Source organism: Trachypithecus francoisi, unplaced genomic scaffold (assembly GCF_009764315.1).
Source record: "Trachypithecus francoisi isolate TF-2019V2 unplaced genomic scaffold, Tfra_2.0 Lachesis_group8, whole genome shotgun sequence".
NCBI classification, from domain to species: Eukaryota; Metazoa; Chordata; class Mammalia; order Primates; family Cercopithecidae; genus Trachypithecus; species Trachypithecus francoisi.
This window is the reverse complement of record NW_022681473.1, coordinates 98,471,743-98,493,256: the sequence shown is the minus strand read 5'-3', so window position 1 is coordinate 98,493,256 and position 21,514 is coordinate 98,471,743. Positions and strand designations below refer to the sequence as shown.

General features: G+C 37.3%; 1 protein-coding gene across 6 annotated transcripts in view; it reads right to left on the bottom strand.

Moving 5' to 3' along the window:
• The window catches only part of ATM (ATM serine/threonine kinase), a 135,494-nt gene that overhangs the window by 71,788 nt on the left and 42,192 nt on the right, over positions 1-21,514 (bottom strand). For 5 of the 6 annotated variants that reach the window (XM_033206747.1, XM_033206750.1, XM_033206751.1 and 2 more), the window contains 11 exons: positions 20,391-20,473; positions 20,143-20,298; positions 18,956-19,031; positions 18,711-18,841; positions 11,961-12,078; positions 10,352-10,525; positions 8,626-8,795; positions 7,037-7,283; positions 3,929-4,044; positions 1,760-1,886; positions 1,064-1,263 (listed from right to left, as the gene is read on the bottom strand). In XM_033206747.1, coding sequence (XP_033062638.1) covers positions 1,064-1,263; positions 1,760-1,886; positions 3,929-4,044; positions 7,037-7,283; positions 8,626-8,795; positions 10,352-10,525; positions 11,961-12,078; positions 18,711-18,841; positions 18,956-19,031; positions 20,143-20,298; positions 20,391-20,473 — 1,598 coding nt within the window. Of the gene's footprint in view, positions 1-1,063; positions 1,264-1,759; positions 1,887-3,928; positions 4,045-7,036; positions 7,284-8,625; positions 8,796-10,351; positions 10,526-11,960; positions 12,079-18,710; positions 18,842-18,955; positions 19,032-20,142; positions 20,299-20,390; positions 20,474-21,514 lie in introns of those variants that run through there. The other variant, XM_033206752.1, reaches the window with a different exon arrangement.

The following is a 21,514-nucleotide window of genomic DNA, read 5'->3' as shown; positions in this document are numbered from 1 at the left end:
TTAAGATTTCTAGAATTGGAGAAGTAGTGCTTTTTTTTTTTTTTTTTTTTTTTTAATTGAATGAAAGTCTCAGTCTGTTGCCCAGGCAGGAATGCAGTGGTGCAATCAAGGCTCACTGGCAGCCTCAAGCTCATGAGCTCAAGCCATCCTCCTACTTCAGCCTCCTAAGTAGCTAGAACTACAGGTGCATATGATCATACCCAGATAATTTTCTTTCTTTTTTTTTTTTTTTGAGACAACAGTCTCGCTCTGCCTCCCAGGCTGGAGTATAGTGGCACACTTTGCTCACTGTAACCTGCAACCTCTGCCTCCCGAGCTCAAGCAATCCTCCCACCTCAGGCTCCAGAGTAGCTGAGACTACAGGTACATGCCACAATCCCTGGCTAATTTTTTAAAAATTTTTTTGTAGAGATGGGGTTTCATATCATGTTGCCCAGACTGGTCTCTAACTCCTGGGCTCAAGCAATCCACCTACCCCAACCTCCTAAAGTGCTGGGATTATAGGTGTGAGCTGCCACACCTACTACTAATTTTCTTTTTTAAAAAATTTTTAGTAGCAACGAGGTCTGTTATGTTTCCCAGGCAAGTAGTGCAATTTTAAAAAACTAATAGGTAAATATAATAGACATCGTAAAAAGCAAAATTCAGAAAGCAACAGTCTTATATCTACCTCTTAGAAGCATATAAACTTTCAATTAAAAGAACAGGATAGGTTGGGCATAGTAGCTCATGCCTGTAATCCCAGCACATTGGGAGGCTGAGGTTGACAGTTCATTTGAGCACAGGAGTTTGAGACCACCCTGGGCAATATGGTGAAACCCCACCTCTACAAAACACACAAAAAATTAATCGGGCATGGTGGTATGCTCCTGGAGTCCCAGCTACTCAGGAGGCTGAGGAGGAAGGATAATCTGAACCCAGGAGGTTGAGGATGCAGTGAGCCGTGACTGCACCCAGCCTGGGCAGACAGAGTGAGTCTTTGTCTCAAAACAAAACAAAGCAAAAAAACAGGAAGAAGAGGATAGAAGGACTGCTTATATATTGGTCCAAATGTGTTATTTACCTTTGGTTGATATAGTGAATCAGAGTATAAATAACATCTCGAAGAACAAACGCCCAAGCTCCTCCTAAGCCACTTTTTATATCTTTCAGTAATAAACTAACAAACAGGTGGTATATTTTAAGAATTCTGTGCTTCTTATAAACATTATTTGTTTCAGCTGCTTGCTCACATATGGCAAGAAGAATTTTCTGATAGGAATCCTAGAAAATAAACAGATTTAGTAAAAACTTGTTTAATTAGATAGTCGGCTACAATAAATACATTTTATATTTTTTCTTCAAATATTTGAATACATACACATTTTATATTTAAAATAACTAAATAACAGAATTTAGATTTGGGTTCGATATCAAGTGCAAAATGTTACATTAAGAAAATTACTATCTTAAACTATTGCCAATTTATTTAATTTTCAGAAAGTAAACTATAATTAAATAGTATATTCCTATGAAAAAGTAAATACATTCCCTGAGCTAATATATAACTAAAGTGTCACAAGATTCTGTTCTCATATATAACATATTTCAATTAAAGTTGACAAGTAAAATACCATTTAAACTTGTAAATAAATGTTTTCCTTTTTAATTATGAGATACATTTTTTTTGTTTACTTTTCCTCTTTAAGATGTACTTACAAAGTTTTTTTAGCTAAAAAAGAAAGAATGCTCTATTATTAAACTCATTATGTATACTTACAGGGCTTTTGGAAAGAATTTCTAAAATGCTCTTTAACTTGGTTTTATGACAATTGCTGATATAGGCAAATGTTGCTTTAATCACATGCGATGGAAAATGAGGTGGATTAGGAGCAGGATCCAAATCCCTAACAGAGTTAAGGGAAAAAATACAGTCATCATTTTAAAAAGTTTTGTTCATAGACCAGTGAACTTCCAAAATGAAAATTTAGATTTTAATAACCCCCAAATTCAAAAACTATTTTTCTACTGAAAAACTACTTTTAATAAAATCACAAATAAATATCAGAGTCCAGATATATAAATCAGATTATCTAAATACCTTTCACCCTCAATAACTTAAATAATCTTAAATGATCTTGTAATGATTTTTTTTTTATTTTTTATTTTATTATACTTTAAGTTCTAGGGTACATGTGCATAGCGTGCAGGTTTGTTACATATGTATACTTGTGCCATGTTGGTGTGCTGCACCCATCAACTCGTCAGCACCCCTCACTTCATCATTTATATCAGGTATAACTCCCAATGCAATCCCTCCCTCCTCCCCCCTCCCCATGATAGGCCCCGGTGTGTGATGTTCCCCTTCCCGAGTCCAAGTGATCTCATTGTTCAGTTCCCACCTATAAGTGAGAACATGCGGTGTTTGGTTTTCTGTTCTTGTGATAGTTTGCTAAGAATGATGGTTTCCAGCTGCATCCATGTCCCTACAAAGGACACAAACTCATCCTTTTTTATGGCTGCATAATATTCCATGGTGTATATGTGCCACATTTTCTTAATCCAGTCTGTCACAGATGGACATTTGGGTTGATTCCAAGTCTTTGCTATTGTGAATAGTGCCGCAATAAACATATGTGTGCATGTGTCTTTATAGCAGCATGATTTATAATCCTTTGGGTATATACCCAGTAGTGGGATGGCTGGGTCATATGGTACATCTAGTTCTAGATCCTTGAGGAATCGCCATACTGTTTTCCATAATGGTTGAACTAGTTTACAATCCCACCAACAGTGTAAAAGTGTTCCTATTTCTCTACATCCTCTCCAGCACCTGTTGTTTCCTGACTTTTTAATGATTGCCATTCTAACTGGTGTGAGATGGTATCTCATTGTGGTTTTGATTTGCATTTCTCTGATGGCCAGTGATGATTTTCTTAAAAAATCTTTTAAGGCAGTTCTGCAAATGAGCCTCAGTATTACTTCAGTTCAGAATCAGAGCTCTATGCCAGTACTGAAAAAGCAGTATTTTAAGACATGGCAATCAACACTTTTTTAGATAGCATGAAATTACATATGTGAAAGTACTTTCTCAGATATTATTACTATTTTATATGCCCAGCACGGTAGGGCACATGAAAAAAAATAAATACATAAACTAAAGCATATTTTCAAGTAGCTTACAATCACACCAGGAAAATAACTCTAATGTGCATATACAACTCAGAGACATTCACATCCAAATTAAATTATACAGATAATAAAGCACAATAAAGAAAAAGTGAGGCTGGGCACAGTGGCTCATGCCTGTAATCCCAGGACTTTGATTGGCCAACACGGGGGAATCACTTGAGGCCAGGAGTTCGAGACCAGCCTGGGCAATATGGTGAAACCCCGTCTCTACCAAAAACATAAAAAATTAGCCAGTTGTAGTGGTGCACATCTGCTGTCCCAGCTACTGGAGAGGCTGAGGTGAAAGGAAGCATCGCTTGAGCCTGTGAGGTGGAGGTGGCAGTGGGCCGAGATTATGCCACCACACTCCAGCCTGAGCAACAGAGTGAGACTCTATCTCAAAAAAAAGAAAAAAAAAAGAAAAGGTGATCAAAAAAGGCAAGACCTAGATAAAGAGAACTAGGAATAACGTGCATGAAGAAAAAAATTTCAAGGGACAACAGATGGCACAATGTTCAAATATTACAGAAAGACTAAGAAAAGGTTATTGGGTTGGCCAACCAAGTGGTCGATTTAGAAAGAGTAATTACTGTGGGGAGACTATGGTAAAAGAGGATAGGTAATTACCTCAATTCAAAGGTGGCTATTTTGAAAGAAACAAACTTTTTAAAAAGAGTGATGTCTATAAATTGAAATAGATATTGAAGGTGTCAACTAATAAACTTCTTTAAGAACTTGTGAAGCTACAGCTAGTTCTCTAAGTTTAAAATGTACATACCCTGAAAAGTCACAGAGGTCAGTGCTCTGACTTGCACTAGAATTTGCTGGCTCATGTAACGTCATCAATAACTCCACCACAATCTCTGGTAAGTTACTAATGAATAAATGATCGATCTGCAAGGGCACAAAATTAAAATACATCTAATATTTTATATCTTTGAACCTCAAGACAGCTCAAAAGGCATATATTACCTTATTTCCAAAATTATTCAACGATTGCAAAAGAAAATAGATGACTCAAAGTCCAAGATCTACAAGATTATAACTAACTCTATCTTTTTCTTCTATGCAGTGAACCTGTAGACTAAGAGGAAAAAGTAGGAAAATCAAGCCAAACAAGGCCCCTTTAATCCAATTCTTCAATTTTACAGAATCATTTTAAATAAGACTTCAGGTCTATCATTAAGTTATGTGACCTGGTAATTTTTCTGCCAACCAAATTTCCCACTGATCTGTAACTGCTCCTCTAACTGAATTTTACTCTTGGCTTTTTATTTGGGAATTCTTTCTCAATTACAGAACTTTACCGTTAAGAATTCCCAGTGACTGGGAATAATCTCATCTTTGTTCCCTGCATAACTTCTTTCCAGACTTCTACTTGAGTGCCATCCCAAATTCTAAGGCTAGCTGATATCCACATCCCCTTTCCTCAATAGTAGAATAAAACCCTTCCCAACAGATTTGGACTTTTCATCAATCTACTTCCCACTATAGACAGGTAGCTTCACAAAAGACACAAATTCTCTAAATAAAAAGAATAAGTCTGCTATGTTACACGTTAGTTAAATGAATGAGATTTGTGAAGTCTTAAGGGTGAATTTAACAACTTTCCAAATAAGGAATTACAGTGATCTAAACCAAAAGGCAAATGGCTACTTTACTTAATGCATAAGGAAGTTCAAAAACATACTTCCTAATAAAAAATATTTTAGAAGGTGACAAGAAAGAAACCTAACGTAAATGAGGCAGGGCAATAAGGTCTGGAGGAAGGGAACCTAAGGCCAATCCACGCTGACTTCCTAGAACGAAATCAAGAGGAAAACCCCAACTTTCCACGCTCAAGTAACGAAAGGACAAGAGGCTAATCCCTTTGCAACCCCCTCCCTTTTACTGTGGCAGATAAGAAATTGAAAGTACCTCTGATTGGTCCCCTCCTATAACTAATCAGACTGATTACGGGCCACTACTTTATTTACATAGGGTGTATACCAAGTAACCAATGGGAAACCTCTAAAGGGTATTTAAACCCCAGAAAAATCTGTAACCAGGCCCTTGAGCCACTTGGTTGGGGCCAACTCCCGCCCTGTGGAGTATAATTTCATTTTTGATAAATTTCTGCCTTTGTTGCTTCATTCTTTCCTTGCTTTGTGTGTTTTATACAATTTTTTTTTTTTTTTTTTAGACAAAGTCTCCCTCTGTTGCCCAGGCTGGAGTGCATTGGCACCATCTTGGCTCACCGTAACCTCCGCCTCCTGGGTTCAAGTGATTCTCCTGATTCAGCCTCCCAAACAGCTGGGATTACAGGCACGCATCACCATACCCAGTAGAGACGGGGTTTCACCATGTTGGCCAGGTTGGTCTTGAACTCCTGTTATTTAATTTTTGCTGTTCTTCATTCTTGAGGCAAGTGTTTCAATCAAGGCTGAACATAATTACTTTTCCCTCCAAAACCTATTCAGGCTCTAAAAATTGCTGTCTTTTGGTTTGAATACATTAAAAAAGAATAGTAAGATTAAGAATGCTCAGAAGACTAAGCTGGGAGATTGAATGGGAGTGGCTAGAGGCTGTCTCTCTCAAATCCCATAACCTCTGGAGTGCCTATTTCTGTTCCAGCTGTCTTTGGGAAAGGAGTCCTCAGCTCACCAATTCCCTTCAGATGGCAGACTTACAACCAGTTCTGAATAGGTCCACCTAAGCAACTGAGGAAATGCTGTTCCATTTCTTGGTTCAATATAGATACCTAGGAAACTAAAAAAAAGGTCTCTTGAAGTTTACCTAATATTGACCAAGTTTGGTTAGTTATCCCTTACTTATATCCAAAATAAATAAACACATAAATAAATTTGGGGTGACCATAGCTTTTTTATCTTAAAAAATTTATATGTATGTTTTAATATAAGTTGCTTCAAAAAAATTTGGAATGTATATAAATTATTATAAAACAAACAAAGCTTGTTAAATCCTTCTTTACTTGACTCCTTCTTTTGACAAAGATTTAATGAATACCCAAAATATATTACGTGGTTGAGATACATCAGCCAAAAAAAAAAGAGAGAAATGTATGCCGGAGAAGACTGGCAAATAATTAACATAATTCAAAAGTAAATTATGGTCCAGCACGGTGGCTTACACCTGTAATCCCAGCACTTTGGGAGGCTGAGGTGGGAAGATCACCTGAGGTCAAGAGTTCAAGACCAGCCTGGCCAACATGGCAAAATCCCGTCTCTACTAAAAATACGAAAATTAGCTGGGTGTGGTGGCACACACCTGTAGTCCCAGCTACTTGGGTGGCTGAGGCAGGAGAATTGCTTGAACCCAGGAGACAGAGGCTTCAGTGAACTGCGATTGTGCCACTGTACTCCAGTCTAGGCAGCAGAGCGAGACTCTGCCTCAAAAACAAAAGCAAAGACAAAACAAAAAAAAAGTAAATTGTATCATATGTTAGAAGGTAATAAGTGTCATGAAAAAACAAACAGCAGGGTATGAGAACTATAGGAATGAGGGATGGTTCTTCTTCTTGAAAAGTGGAAAGCTTGGTGAGACTGAAGAGAGGGTGAAGGTTTTCTGTACACTGTTTAGTATTCCTTGACTTTAACAACCAGTTTGCATTCGTGTATTACTGCAGTTAAAATACATTTTTAAATGGCAGAAGAAAATTATTCAAATGGTTTTTTGGGTTATTTCTAATTCGAAACATTTCTACTTAGTTAAAAGCCAATCAGAGGGAGAGAACATGACATAACCAAAAAATTTATGGGTTGGCTATGCTAGATAATTAGCACAAGCTAAGTTTCAATATATAAATAAGAATAAATAGCCTTAAAACTTAAAGGTTATATCTCAGATCATTCAGGGAATGAAAAGTAGATAAAAATTGAAGCCATACCTGTTTTCCCAGTAAGTTTTCACTTTTAAGCATATCATAGACCTTGGTAGCAGTCTCTCTTTGCTGTGCCATCCCACTGTCTCCTGTACCCTCATAGGCAAAATAAGGAAGAATATTTACAAGAATCTTTGGAAAGCAGTCTGTTAGAAGACTTTTCCAGTCCTCTTGAATCTGATTAGCAATGGACTTCACCTCATCAAAATGACTTCTAATCACCAGATGTGGAACCAAAACCTTATAACAAGATCTAAAAATATAAAAATTTAAACTATAGATTATATATAACTTTTCCAAGTAAAATCTTATAAAATAGTTCTTAAAATACTGTTTTAATACCATCAGCATTAAAGCATCACAGTTTATCCAGATTATTAAAGATTCTTTAATTTTCTAAATGGAAAAATTAACTAAATTCTAAATAGTCACATTAAAAAAATAAAAAAGCTTAGAACATACCACTACAATTATGGGATTTAAAAATGGGGACCTTGTTCAGTAGTACCCTTAGCATAAAGAAAAAACAAAACAATAAATAAATAAAAATGGACATGTGAATTTATATTTATTTCTTCTGCATAATCAACTAATGTAAATGAAGTTGAGCCTTGAAAAACATGGGTTTGAACTTATAATTGCATATTTTTCAACCAAATGCAGATAGAAAAACAGTATTCACGAGATGTGAAAGTCTGTATATACAGAGGACTGACTTTTCATATACGTGAGTTCTGCAGGGCTGACTTGGGGACTTGAGTATGTGCAGATTTAGGCATACATTGGGAATCCTGGAATGAATCCCTCACATATACAGAGAGATGACTATATTGTTCTTGCCAAAATGAATGAACCATAAGGAACACTAAATTTACTTCTGTAGGAATATCCTTCTTAAAGGAAGTTACCTACATACAACTCATAATCTATTAGAAAGCTCTATTAGGATGGGCCTGAAACTCAGTCTGTGATCTACTACATGTAAAATGCATAGCAAAGTCCATAACACAGAGCATGCTCAACAAATATGAGATGCCTTCCTATCATCCTGATACCTAAACATTACTTTTTGGTTGTTTCAAACCTCTCCATTTTCAAATTTTTCTTCTACGGAGTTAAAGTTAGCAAAATAAAAGTTTTACATTAAGTTTCTAACTCTAATAGAAGTAATGACTAAACAGCCTATAGTCAAGCAACAGAAAAGAAAAACAGGCAGAAATAATCAGCTACTAGTAATCTATCTTCAATCTTTTCCAAAGGAAAGATGATCAAATATTAAAGCTGAAAGGAAACTGAAAGATCTCCTTGTATAACTTCCTTACTTTACATATTAAAAAACCAAGGCATAGACGGTCTTTATGTGGTTTGACCAAAGTCACATAGCTGGTTGTTGGCACAGCTAGGACCGGATCTGAAGTCCAGTGACTCCCTTCAATACATTCTTATTAAAAGAAGCTGTCCCGCTTCTCATACTATGTAGCCTCCCACACACACGTGTGTATGGGTATGGTATGTGTGGTGCTGGTGATAGGGACTTGCTAAATATTGTTAATTTTAAATTAAACAAATTTCACATATGTCATGTATAAACTTACCTATAGAAATCCTCAATATTTGTGTAGTTTAATAAAATAAAAGGAAAAGAAGATAAGTTGTATTCAGTATCTTGAAGATTTAGCCATTCCAAAACCAGATAATCTAAATGAGATGCCATAAAGTCTTCTAAACATCTATATCCAAAAGTTTCAGAAACTTTCTCTAAAACCTGCACGAACCAAAAAGTCAATGTGTTAAGAAAAATGAAAAAAATAAATCATTTAAATGCTTGTTAATATTATTTAGAATAAGACCTAGAAACAACATTCATTTAACTTTTCTTCATTTCCTCATCTATGAGATGGGAATAATAATTAAGAAAATGTACTCAACTGGCACAGTATCTGACACATAGCAAACCCTTAATAAATGTTAAGTAAATAAAAACATAAAAATATGCATAAAAACATAAACAGTTTCCAACATTTGGCTATACTTAAAGGAAGATTTAATGTAAGATTATTGGCCAGGCATGGTGGTTCACCTGTAATGCTTTGGGAGTCTGAGGAGGGAGGGTTGCTTAAGCCCAAGAGTTCAAGACCAGCTTGGACAACACAGCAAGAGCCTGTCTGTACAAAAAATTAGCCAGGTGCCTGTAGTCCCAGCTACTCAGGAGGCTGAGGCAGGAGAACGGCATGAACCCGGGAGGCAGAGCTTGCAGTGAGCAGAGATCGCACCACTGCACTCCAGCCTGGGCGACAGAGCGAGACTCCGCCTCAAAAAAAAATAAAAATAAAAAAATAAAAAAATTAGCCAGGTGTGGTGGTACATGCCTGTAGTCCCATCTACTCAGGAGGCTTGGGAGGATCGCTTGAGCCCAGGAGGTCAAGACTGCAGTGAGCCATGATTGCATCACCGCACTCCAGCCTGGGTGACAGAGTGAGACCCTGTCTTTCAAAATAAATAAATATAAAGAAATAAATAAAAATAAAATAAAATTATTCCTCTCAGGCTTAAATCCAAATAAGGAAAAATCCAAACAATACATACCACTTATGATTATTAGGTAATGTACTTGTATACTTTTAAGAAACACCCAACAAGTCTTATACTGAGAGGTAAAAGGCTAACTGATTACAGGTTGGCTTACTACAAAGCACCACGGAAACTATGCTGGTAGAATGTTAACTGGCATATCAGTCCACTGACCTACCACTGATTTATCACATAAAAATCTGCAATGGAAAGGCCGGGAACTTCCTAAACCATAAATGCTGAGGGGATGGAAAAGAGAGGGGGCCAACATTCCATAATACTGTGCTGATGTAGTAATTACAAGGCTTGGACCCTAGTCCTTCCCCCCTGATAATTGAACTTAAAAGCCTGATAGTTCTAAAATTTGACTTCTGGCCCTGCCAGATCCCAGTGTGGTGCCCCAGTATCTACCGGGCAAAACACCTATACTGCTCTTGTCTCCATGTGTTTCCCTCAATAAATACTATTTCCAAAAGCCTGGTCAGTCTGGCGGGCAAGTCATTCACTCTTGTTAGTTCAATGAAAGTCTTGTGAAATGCTCTTAAATGGAATGTAAGAAACAACAGTGCATGCACATAAATACACTATTTGAATAGTTTTCATATAACTGCTTTCCAATATTCCCAACCTAAAAAATAAAACTGTTTCCTAGTCTTAAATAAGTGCCACTTAGAAAATCTACCTTTAACTTTTTAAATTATTTCATAGTGACCTAAGGAAGCTTATAATAAAATACTCATCCACATATACCTTTTTCACAAGATGAGGTTCTAATCCATTCTCCTTCACAGATTTACATAGGGCAAACAAAGCCTGTTTTTCACAGATAGGGCTACAGGATAAAACCACAGCTATCAACATCAGTAAAACAGATTTTCTATTATAAATTTCATCCAAAGGTTCAGGGTTCTCAGCACTATGGGACTTAAAAAGAAATTTAAAAAAAAAATGTAATGTAAAATGTAAATGCTTAACAATCAATTATAAAATCCCAACTGAACTCCAGATTTTTTGACTAGCTATACACATTTAAAAAACCTCCTACTCACTAATCCTAGTTCTGTCTTTTGGTACAAGAAACAGTAAGGACCAATACCTTTGCTAAATCATAAGCACTGACATGTTTAAAAACAATTATGAGCTTTCCACTAAGTCAATTCCTTCACCCATTTTTTATAAGACACAGATCTATAATATCCTGGCTAAAAATCTTTTACTTTACTAAGAACCAAACCAAACATTATAGTTATCCTCTAAAAAATACAGAAACATTTAATAACTGAAACAGTGTAATTGGATTGCTTGTAACACAAACGATATTTGTTTGGGGGATGGATACCCCATTCTCCACGATGTGATTATTTTACATTGTATACCTGTATCAAAACATCTCATGTACTCCCCAAATACATATATATACACACCTACTATGCACCCATAAAAATTTAAAAATCTAAAAATAAAGCAAAAAGTATAAAAGATCCAAGTTCTTGTATCAACTTTGTTCATGACAATATGCTTCTGTTAATGCATTATAAGACAGAGTTAGCCTTTTTTGATAACTGTAATACAATGTTGATTCATACTATAATCTCAAGATATACAAATTCTTAGGTCTTTTTCTAAATGAATTGCTGTGAGATCAGTATTTTCCCAGTTTGCAGATGACAGGCTGCTTTAAAATGTATAATATACATTACCTCATTAGATTTTATGTTATTTATACTTATCTTTCTAATCTATTGAAATTCTTTTCTAAACTCACATTCTTTCAATTGTGCCTTTCAATTTCCTGCTATCACAGATTTGACAGTTATTTAACTATCTTAAATGCTTGTAAGAAACAAATCAGGGCATAAATAAATGAAAAAATTTGAACCCTAAGATAATCATTACCATAATAAGTATATTATTCTACAGAAATGTGAAATATCACACATTTCACTGTAAACACCACAATGATTTGATCTTGTGTGAGATTCTTCTCCTCAATCCATTTCTTCCCATTGTCACCTGTTCTCTTAATTAGCTTTTAATCAGATCACATACGAAAGGATTTTTAAAATAAAAAAGGAAGTCATTTATACTCCCATAAAAACTCAGTTAAATTTTGGGTTTCTCCATAAAAATGCTAAACCAAAAGAAATATATTAAGGTAAACCAAAAGAAATTTCTATGATTTGGCCCATTGTGACCTAGAAATAATGCAGTTTCATTCAATTCATACAGTTGTTTTAGAGCAGCTTTATACTGTAAACTACTGCATTATAAACTCTCTTATGCCAAACTTGGTAAAGTAATTTATGGGATATTCATAGCAAGCATATGATAACAGCAAATACATGTTACTTAAAATTACCATTTCTCTCATTCCTTCCTGAGCTTTCAAGTATGCATTTTCAAAAGCTGTTTGCTGAAGCCTCAAAGGAAGTGCTTTCAGTAACCTGGAAGAATCTCTCTTCGTGTCCTGGAACAATCTTAAAACAAGCAAACCAACAAACAAAAAGTGAAATATTTTTTTAATTTCAAACCCTACTTGCCAAAGCATATTCCAGAATAAAAATAAATCACTCTGTGAGACATAATAACATACTAGCTCTTTCTTAAAGACTAATAAAACCTGAGTTTATTTAAAGAGGTTCAGACCAGCAGCTTAGTATTAAGGTCTTGAATACAAAATCTATTTTCTCCTAGAATTGAAGAGGGTCTCAAAATATATTTTAACTGTTGCCCAAATTTGAGTGCACTGAACTCAAACTAGCCAGAAAAGATCAACTGTTCTCTGGCCAAACACCAATTAGTTGAGTCCACAGATTCCATTGTCAACCTGCTCTAATATTTAATCACTCTGAAAGTGGGTAAGTTAATGTTTTCATGTACCATCTAAATTTTGTTTTAGGTGATGGAAAAAAGTTGATCAGTACACCTTTTGTGTAATAGCCACATATTTAAGGATAACTCTTTAATCAACTTTGTCTTTTATCCTTTTTTAGTAATCGAAGCTTTTATAATTGTTTATGTTCCTCTGATTCTTCTAGTTTCTCTCACTGCTCTTAAAATAGCTGAACATTAGGTATCTGCTATTGTCTGAATGCTTAATCCCTCCAAATGTCATGTTGAAATCTGATCCCCATTAGGTTATGCCTAATGGGAGGTGTCTGAGTCATGGAGGCAGATCCCTCACAAATAGATTAAGGCCTGAGGGTAAGGAATGAGTGAGTTCTCACTATTCAGTTCCCACAAGAGCTGGTTATAAAAAAAAAAAAAGAGCGTGGCACGGCCTTCCCTGCCTCCAACCTTGCTTCCTCTCTCACCATGTGATCTCTGCACACACTGATTCCCCTTTGCCTTCTGCCATGAGTCTGAGGCCCTTACCAGATGTAGATGCCATACGCCAAATAAACCTCTTTTCTTTATAAATACCCAGCCTCAGGTATTCCTTTATAGCAACACAAAGGGACTAAGACAAAATCTAACAAGTGTAAAAAAAAAAAAAAAAAAAAAGAATGCTACTTGCTACTTGCATGTCACTCTTGAATTTATACTTTTTGAATCTTCAATTTTTCTCAATGCCACCACTACACTGCTGCCTTATTACATTCAACTCAGTCTTATATTACCTCAGTCCTTAAAGTTCAGCATACATTTGCTATCCTTTATCTGTGAAATTTAATAAGGACGTGAACTACTAAACATACTCATGAGAAATCCTTACAATGCATTATGGTCTTACTAAAAAAGAGTTCCAAACCTGAGGAGTTAGACACAAAATCTAGTTTATGAAAACATTACTGTCAACATATTCAAATACTGAAATATTAGTTTTAATACTTTATGTGACTGCTGAACAATATAGTGATCTTTTATTATTGATCACTTACATTTGACCAGTAAAGTTACTCAAATGATTTTCAGCTTTGATGTTTTTGGAGCATCATGTAATTTTTTTTCAAGTACATTCATTTATTTTAAAACAGTTATTAGATACCTATCACATGCCAAGTATTGTTTTAGGTGCTAAAAATACAACAATGAACAGAACAGACAAAAACCAGTGCCTTTTAGGAACATATATACTAGTGGAATAGGGAGAAGTAAATATATTAAAATATGTTTCAAGTTATCATAAATGCTAGAGAAAAATAAAACAAGGGAATAGCAAGATGGCAAAATAGGAACAGCTCTGGTCTGCAGCTCCCAGAGAGATCAGCACAGAAGGTGGTGATTTCTGCATTTCCAACTGAGGTACCTGGCTCATCTCATTGGAACTCGTTAGACAGTGGGTGCAGCCCACGGAGGGAGAGCCGAAGCAGGGTGGGGTGTAGCCTCACCCAGGAAGCGCAAGGGGTCGGGGAACTCCCTCCCCTAGCCAAGGAAAGCCGTGAGAAGCTATGCTGTGAGGAACTGTGGATCCCGGCCCAGATACTATGCTTTTCCCATGGTCTTTGCAACCAGCAGACCAGGAGATTCCCTTCCTTGGGTGCCTACACCACCAGGGCCCTGGGTTTCAAGCGCAAAGCTGGGCAGCCATTTGGGCAGACACTGAGCTAGCTGGAGGAGTTTTTCTCATATCCCGATGGCACCTGGAATGCCAGCAAGACAGACCCATTCACTCCCCTGGAAAGGAGGCTGAAGTCAGGGAGCTGAGTGGTCTAGACCAGCGGATCCCACCTCCATGGAGCCCAGGAAGTTAAGATTCACTGGCTTGAAATTCTCGCTGCCAGCACAACAGTCTGAAATCGACCTAGGATGCTGCAGCTTGGTGGGGGGAAGGGCATCTGCAATTACTGAGGCTTTAGTAGGATGTTTTCCCCTCACAGTATAAACAAAGCCACTAGGAAGTTCGAACAGGGTGGAGCCCACTATAGTGCCACAAAGCCACTGTAGCCAGACTGCCTCTCTAGATTACTCCTCTCAGGGCAGGGTATCTCTGAAAGACAGGCAGCAGCCCCAGTCAGGGGCTTATAGATAAAACTCCCATCTCCCTGACACAGAGCACCTGAGGGAAGGGGCCGCTGTGGGCGCAGCTTCAGCAGAATTAAACATCCCTGCCTGCCAGCTATGAAGAGAGCAGTGGATCCCCCAGCACAGCGCTCAAGCTCTGCTAAGGGACAGGCTGCCTCCTCAAATGGGTCCCTGACCCCCGTGCCTCCTGACTGGGAGACACCTCCCAGCAGGGGTCGACAGACACCTCATACAGGAGTGCTCCGGATGCCATCTGGCGGGTGCCCCTCTGGGACAAACTCTCCCAGAGGAAGGAACAGGCAGCAATCTTTGCTGTTCTGCAGCCTCCACTGGTGATACCCAGGCAAACAGGGTCTGGAATAGACCTCCAGCAAACTCCAGCAGACCTGCAGCAGAGGGGCCTGACTATAAAAAGGAAAACTAATAAACAGAAAGGAATAGCATCAACATCAACAAAAAGGACATCCACACAGAAACGTCATCCAAAGGTCACCAACATCAAAGACCAAAGGTAGATAAATCCATGAAGATGAGGAAAAACCAGCACAAAAAGGCTGAAAATTCCAAAAACCAGAATGCCTCTTCTGCTTCAAAGGATCACAACTCCTTGCCAGCAAGGGAACAAAACTGGATGGAGAATGGGTTTGATAAACTGACAGAAGTAGGCTTTGGAAGGTGGGTAATAACAAACTCCTCCAAGCTAAAGGAGCATGTTCTAACCCAATGCAAGGAAGTTAAGAACCTTGAAAAAAGGTTAGAGGAATGGCTAACTAAAATAACCAGTTTAGAAAAGAACATAAATGACCTGATGGAGCTGAAAAACACAGCACGAGAACTTCATGAAGCATTCACAAGTATCAATAGCTGAATCAATCAAGGAGAATAAAGGATATTAGAGACTGAAGATCAACTTACTGAAATAAAGCATGAAGAAGACAAGATTAGAGAAAAAAGAATGAAAAGGAATGAACAAAGCCTCCAAGAAATATGGGAGTATGTGAAAAGACCAAATCTACGTTTGAGTGGTGTACCTGAAAGTGATGGGGAGAACGGAATCAAGTTGGAAAACACTCTTCAGGATACTATCAGAGCTTCCCCAACCTAGCGAGACAGGCCAACATTCAAATTCAAGAAATACAGAGAACACCACAAAGATACTCCTCAAGAAGAGCAATCCCAAGACACATAATCATCATATTCACCAAGGTTGAAATGAAGGAAAAAATGTTAAGGGCAGGCAGAGAGAAAGGTCGAGTTACTCACGAAAGGAAGCCCATCAGACTAACAGTGGATCTCTCAGCAGAAACCTTACAAGCCAGAAAAGAGTGGGAGCCAATATTCAACACTCTTAAAGAAAAGAATTTTCCACTCAGAATTTCACATCCAGCCAAACTAAGCTTTGTAACCAAAGGAGAAATAAAATCCTTTACAGACAAGCAAATGCTGAGAGATTCTGTCACCACCAGGCCTGCCTTACAAGAGCTCCTGAAGGAATAACTAAATATGGAAAGGAAAAACCGGTACTGGCCACTAGAAAAACATACCAAACTGTAAAGACCATCGACACTATGAAGAAACTGCATCAACTAATGGGCAAAATAACCAGCTAGCATCATAATGACAGGATCAAATTCACACATAACAATATTAACCTTAAATGTAAATGGGCTAAATGTCCCAGTTAAAAGACAGAGACTGGCAAATTGGATAGAGTCAAGACCTATCAGTGTGCTGTATTCAGAAGACCCATCTCATATGCAAAGACACACATAGGCTCAAAATAAAGGGATGGAGGAATATTTACCAAGCAAATGGAAAGGAAAAAAAGCAAGGGTTGCAATCCTAGTCTCTGATAAAACAAACATCCAACAAAGATCAAAAATGACAAAGAAGGGCATTAGATAATGGTATAGGGATCAATGCAACAAGAAGTACTAACCATTCTAAATATATATGCACCCAATACAGGAGCACCCAGATGTGTAAAGCAAGTTCTTAGAGACATACAAAGAGACTTAGACTCCCACACAATAATAGCGGGAGACTTTAACACCCCACTGTCAATATTAGACAGATCAACGAGACAGAAAATTAACAAGGATATTCAGGACTTGAACTGAGCTCTGGACCAAGCAGACCTAAGAGACATCTACAGAACTCTCCACCCCAAATCAACAGAGTAATATACATTCTTCTCAGCACCACATCACACTTATTCTAAAATTGACCACATAATTGAAAGCAAAACACTCCTTAGCAAATGCAAAAGAAAGGAAATCATAACAAACTGTCTCTCAGATCACAGTGCAATCAAATTAGAACTCAGGATTAAGAAACTCACTCAAAATCACACAACTACATGGAATCTGAACAACCTGCTCCTGAATGACTACTGGATAAATAAGGAAATGAAGGCAGAAATAAGTAAGTTCTTTGAAACCAATGAGAACAAAGACACAATGTACCAGAATCTCTGGGACCCAGCTAAAGCAGTGTTTACAGGGAAATTTATAGCCCTACATGCCCACAGGACAAAGTGGGAAAGATCTAAAATTGACTCCCTAACATCACAATTAAAAGAACTAGAGAAGCAAGAGCGAACAAATTCAAAAGCTAGCAGAAGACAAGAAATAACTAAGATCAGAGCTGAAGTGAAGGACAGAGACACAAAAAAACCTTTCGAAAAAATCAATCCAGGAGCTGGTTTTTTGAAAAGATTAACAAAAGAGACCACCAGCAAGACTAATAAAGAAGAGAGAAGAATCAAATAGACACAATAAAAAATGATAAAGGGGATAAAACCACTGATACCACAGAAATACAAACTACCATCAGAGAATACTATACAGGCCTCTACGCAAATAAACTAGAAAATCTAGAAGAAACTGATAAATTCCTAGACACATACAACCTCCCAAGACTAAACCAGGAAGAAGTCGAATCCCTGAATAGACCAGTAACAAGTTCTGAAATTGAGGCAATAATTAATAGCCTATCAACCAAAAAAACCCCAGGACCAGATGGATTCACAGCTGAATTCTACCAGAGGTACAAAAAGGAGCTGGTACCATTCCTTTTGAAACTATTCCAAACAACAGAAAAAGAGGGACTCCTCCCTAACTCATCAGCATCATCCTGATACCAAAACCTGGCAGAGACACAACAAAAAAAGAAAATTTCAGGCCAATATCCGTGATGAACATCCATGCGAAAATCCTCAATAAAACACTGGCAAACTGAATCCAGCACATCAAAATGCTTATCCACCACTATCAAGTCAGCTTCATCCCTGGGATGCAAGGCTGAGTCAACATATGCAAATCAATAAACATAAGTCATCTCATAAACAGAACCAATGACAAAAACTACATGATTAAAGGCTCGTGCCTGTAATCCCAGCACTTTGGGAGGCCGAGGCAGGTGGATCACCTGAGTTCAAGAGTTCGAGACCAGCCTGGCCAACATGGCGAAACCCCATCTCTACTAAAAATAAAAAAATCAGCTGGGTGTGGTGGCAGGCACCTATAATCCCAGCTACTCAGGAGGCTGAGGCAGGACAACTGCTTGAAATAAGGAGGTGGAGGCTGCAGTGAGCCAAAATCATGCCATTGCACTCCAGCCTGGGAGACATGAGCAAAACTCCGCCTCAAAAAAAAAAAGAAAATGAATGAAATTATTATATGTTTATTCCAGTACTCAAATATAAAAGATCCTCATGATAGAATCCTTCCAGTGCTTCACTGGATGTTCACTCAAGTAAATATAATTGTAATTAGCACAATGTAAAATGCCCTAATTATCATTTTATAAACTCACATAAAATCACAGTAATTTCCAAACAGTCCGTATCTCCTGTACGTGATAGTAGACACACATCACTCAAGTCAACCACTTGTTAGCTCTGTGGCATAAGCAAGTTACTTTACCTCACTAAGTCACAGTTTTTATTTACAAATTGAAGGAAATAATAGAATCTAAGTTACAGAAGTGTAAGAATTAAGAATAAACATAAATGCCAGGCACACTGTATATACTCAACAAGTGTTAGCTATTTTTAATATCTCAACTATGAGCTGTTACTATGTAAGACATTCTATTGCCATCTGCAGCATTCCAAATACTTCATGAATATGTGACCCATTACCTATTGATTGACTCTGCAGCCAACATGCGAACTCGGTGATGATTATCAGCAAGAAATTGTGTAAATACTTCATTTACAGGAAAGTCTTTTCCCATTACATTAAGAATGGCCCATTGTGAATAAGGATCAGCCTATGGGAAAAGAACTGAGGTTAAATACGAAATAGAGAAAAATTACTCATTAACAAACAAAAACTGCTTTAAATTTTTCAATGAAGATCTTACTAATAAAATGTAAAAACTCACCTCAAGCAAAGTTTTAAGGCAGTTTACTAGGGCCATTCTGACAGAGAATGTACATTTCCTCTCCTTTGTTAGATGCCTGAAATCAAGTAAGTTTTCCAAAGTTAAATAATCATTCTGGTAAAAGCACTCCGAAAACTCACTGAATATTAAGGTTATTATAAGTTGCTTCCAATATGTCTTCCTGTGCTAAACTTATTTGTCATTATGTGGAATATACCAACATACTCACCTTCCCAAAAATTCAAGCTAAAAGAAATTAGTTTGAAAGAATTCATTTTAGTGTATATAATTCATTTTATACCATTATGTTTCTTTTTCGGAGGCTACCATAGAATGGTTAACCACATTATAGTAAACTTACTTTAGAAAGAAATTTCTTTGTTAAAGTTTTGTTTGGTATATTGAAGATTTCAAAATCACATTCAGGCCGGGTGCGCTGGCTCACGCCTGTAATCCCAACACTTTGGGAGGCCGAGGTGGGCGGATCACTTGAGATCAGGAGTTTGGGACCAGCCTGGCCAACATGTTGAAACCCCATCTCTACTAAAAATACAAAAAAATTAGCCAGGCATTGTGGCGGGAGCCTGTAATCATAGCTGCTTAGGAGGCTGAGGCAGGAGAATTGCTTGAACCTAGTAGGTGGAGGTTGCAGTGAGCAGATACAGCACCACTGCACTCCAGCCTGGGTGATGGAGTGAGACTGTCTAAAAAAACCACAAAAACAAAAAACATTCTATTGATTTAGAATTACTCATCAATCAAATAGTACAAGGGTTCTAAATTATATGTATGTGCTCCTCTGTAAGTATCATGGTGTTATCTCAGAATGTGAAAATATGCATAAAATAACCAGATAAGAACAAGGCCAATTTGTTCACTCTGGGAACATGAACAATTCAATTGATTTTGGCTTGTTGTCCTTTCTTTATTCACTATACATGTCAAATTATTAAGTGATTCAAAATTTGCAGAGAAAGGAGTTAAACAGTTTAGAAAACCAAGCCTTAAACAAAAAGCAATGTAGTTATTCAAGCAACTGAGGAAACACAAATTACATTCTACTATTCTTAAAAGATGTATTAGCTATGTAGGAAGATCAGAAGAAATCACTGATGTGGATACAAAATTTGCATTCATATCCACAGATAGCAAAAGAAAAATAAGACCACAAAGTAGACTGTACCTACCAAAATGCTCCAATTACTGTAAGAAACTGTCCTTGAGCATCCCTTGTGTTCTCAGAGTCCATATTGCTTTGACCTAGGTTTTTCACTATATGAAGGACATGGTTTAAAATAGTTTTACAAACATCTTGGTCACGACGATACAAAGAACACACATTGCTGTGGTAAAAAAAAGTTTAACTTTACAAGCTTAACAGAACACATCGGTTATTTTATAAATTTAAAGTGAACATAAGGTTTTAATTTCTTACGATAGTGGTTTCAGAAGTTCAACAACATCTTCCATTGGCAAGGGGTATTCTTCTCCAGGAAGCTCCTTTAAAAGCATTAGATACTAAGATGGTAGGAGGGAAAAAAAATCAGGTTTATTCACAAATCATTTACTTTAAAAAGTATATAAACATAGGCCGGGCGCAGTGGCTCACACCTGTAATCCTAGCAATTTGGGAGGCTGAAGCGGGCGGATCACAAGGTCAGGAGTTTGAGACCAGTGTGGCCAATATGGTGAAACCCCATCTCTACTAAAAACACAAAAATTAGCCAGGGGTGGTGGTGGGTGCCTATAATCCCAGCTACTCAGGAGGCTGAGGCAGGAGAATCGCTTGAACCCAGGAGGCGGAGGTTGCAGTGAGCAAAGATCGTGCCACTGCATTCCAGCCTGGGCAACAGAGCGAGATTCTGTTTCAAAAAAAATTTTTTTAAGTATATAAACATAAATTCATACATGCACACACATGCGCACACACACACAGCTGTAAATTTTTAAAAGGTGTACAGTAAAAACAGAAGGCTTTGAAGTCAAACAGCAGAATTCAAATCCCAGTACCACAGCCTTAACTTTTCTGGTTAAAAAACTTGCCTTATGTCATCTAGGGCCTTCGTACCCTCATCTGTAGAGTAGAGATATATCACTTACCTGGCCAGATAACTGTGAGGATTAGATAAAATAAACGTAAAAGTCTAGCTTCTATTGTGGGGGTCAATAAATGATCATTATTACCACTGCTGCAGTTAAGAGCTTGAGCAAGATTCTGAAACTGTAAGTCTCCACTCTCCCAAATAATGCTTGGGGATAATAGACCAGTGGTTGAAAACTATTCTATTAATGAATTTTGGAAAGCAGAAATAATCACGGGCAGGGAAGAAGTCAAACACCTTGACCTATCTTCCCATAAGGCAATCTTGTAAGGCTCTTTATGGTACTATGGACAGAAAGGGCTGTTGCAACGACCAGTTATAATGGTAGATACTATCTAGGCAGCCAGTTTCCGAGAACTACCAAATAATTTTCTAGCTATACTGAAATAATAAGGGATTTTTTTCCTATTTAAATATAGAATAATATATTTCTTATTCCTTTTCAGATATTAACAAA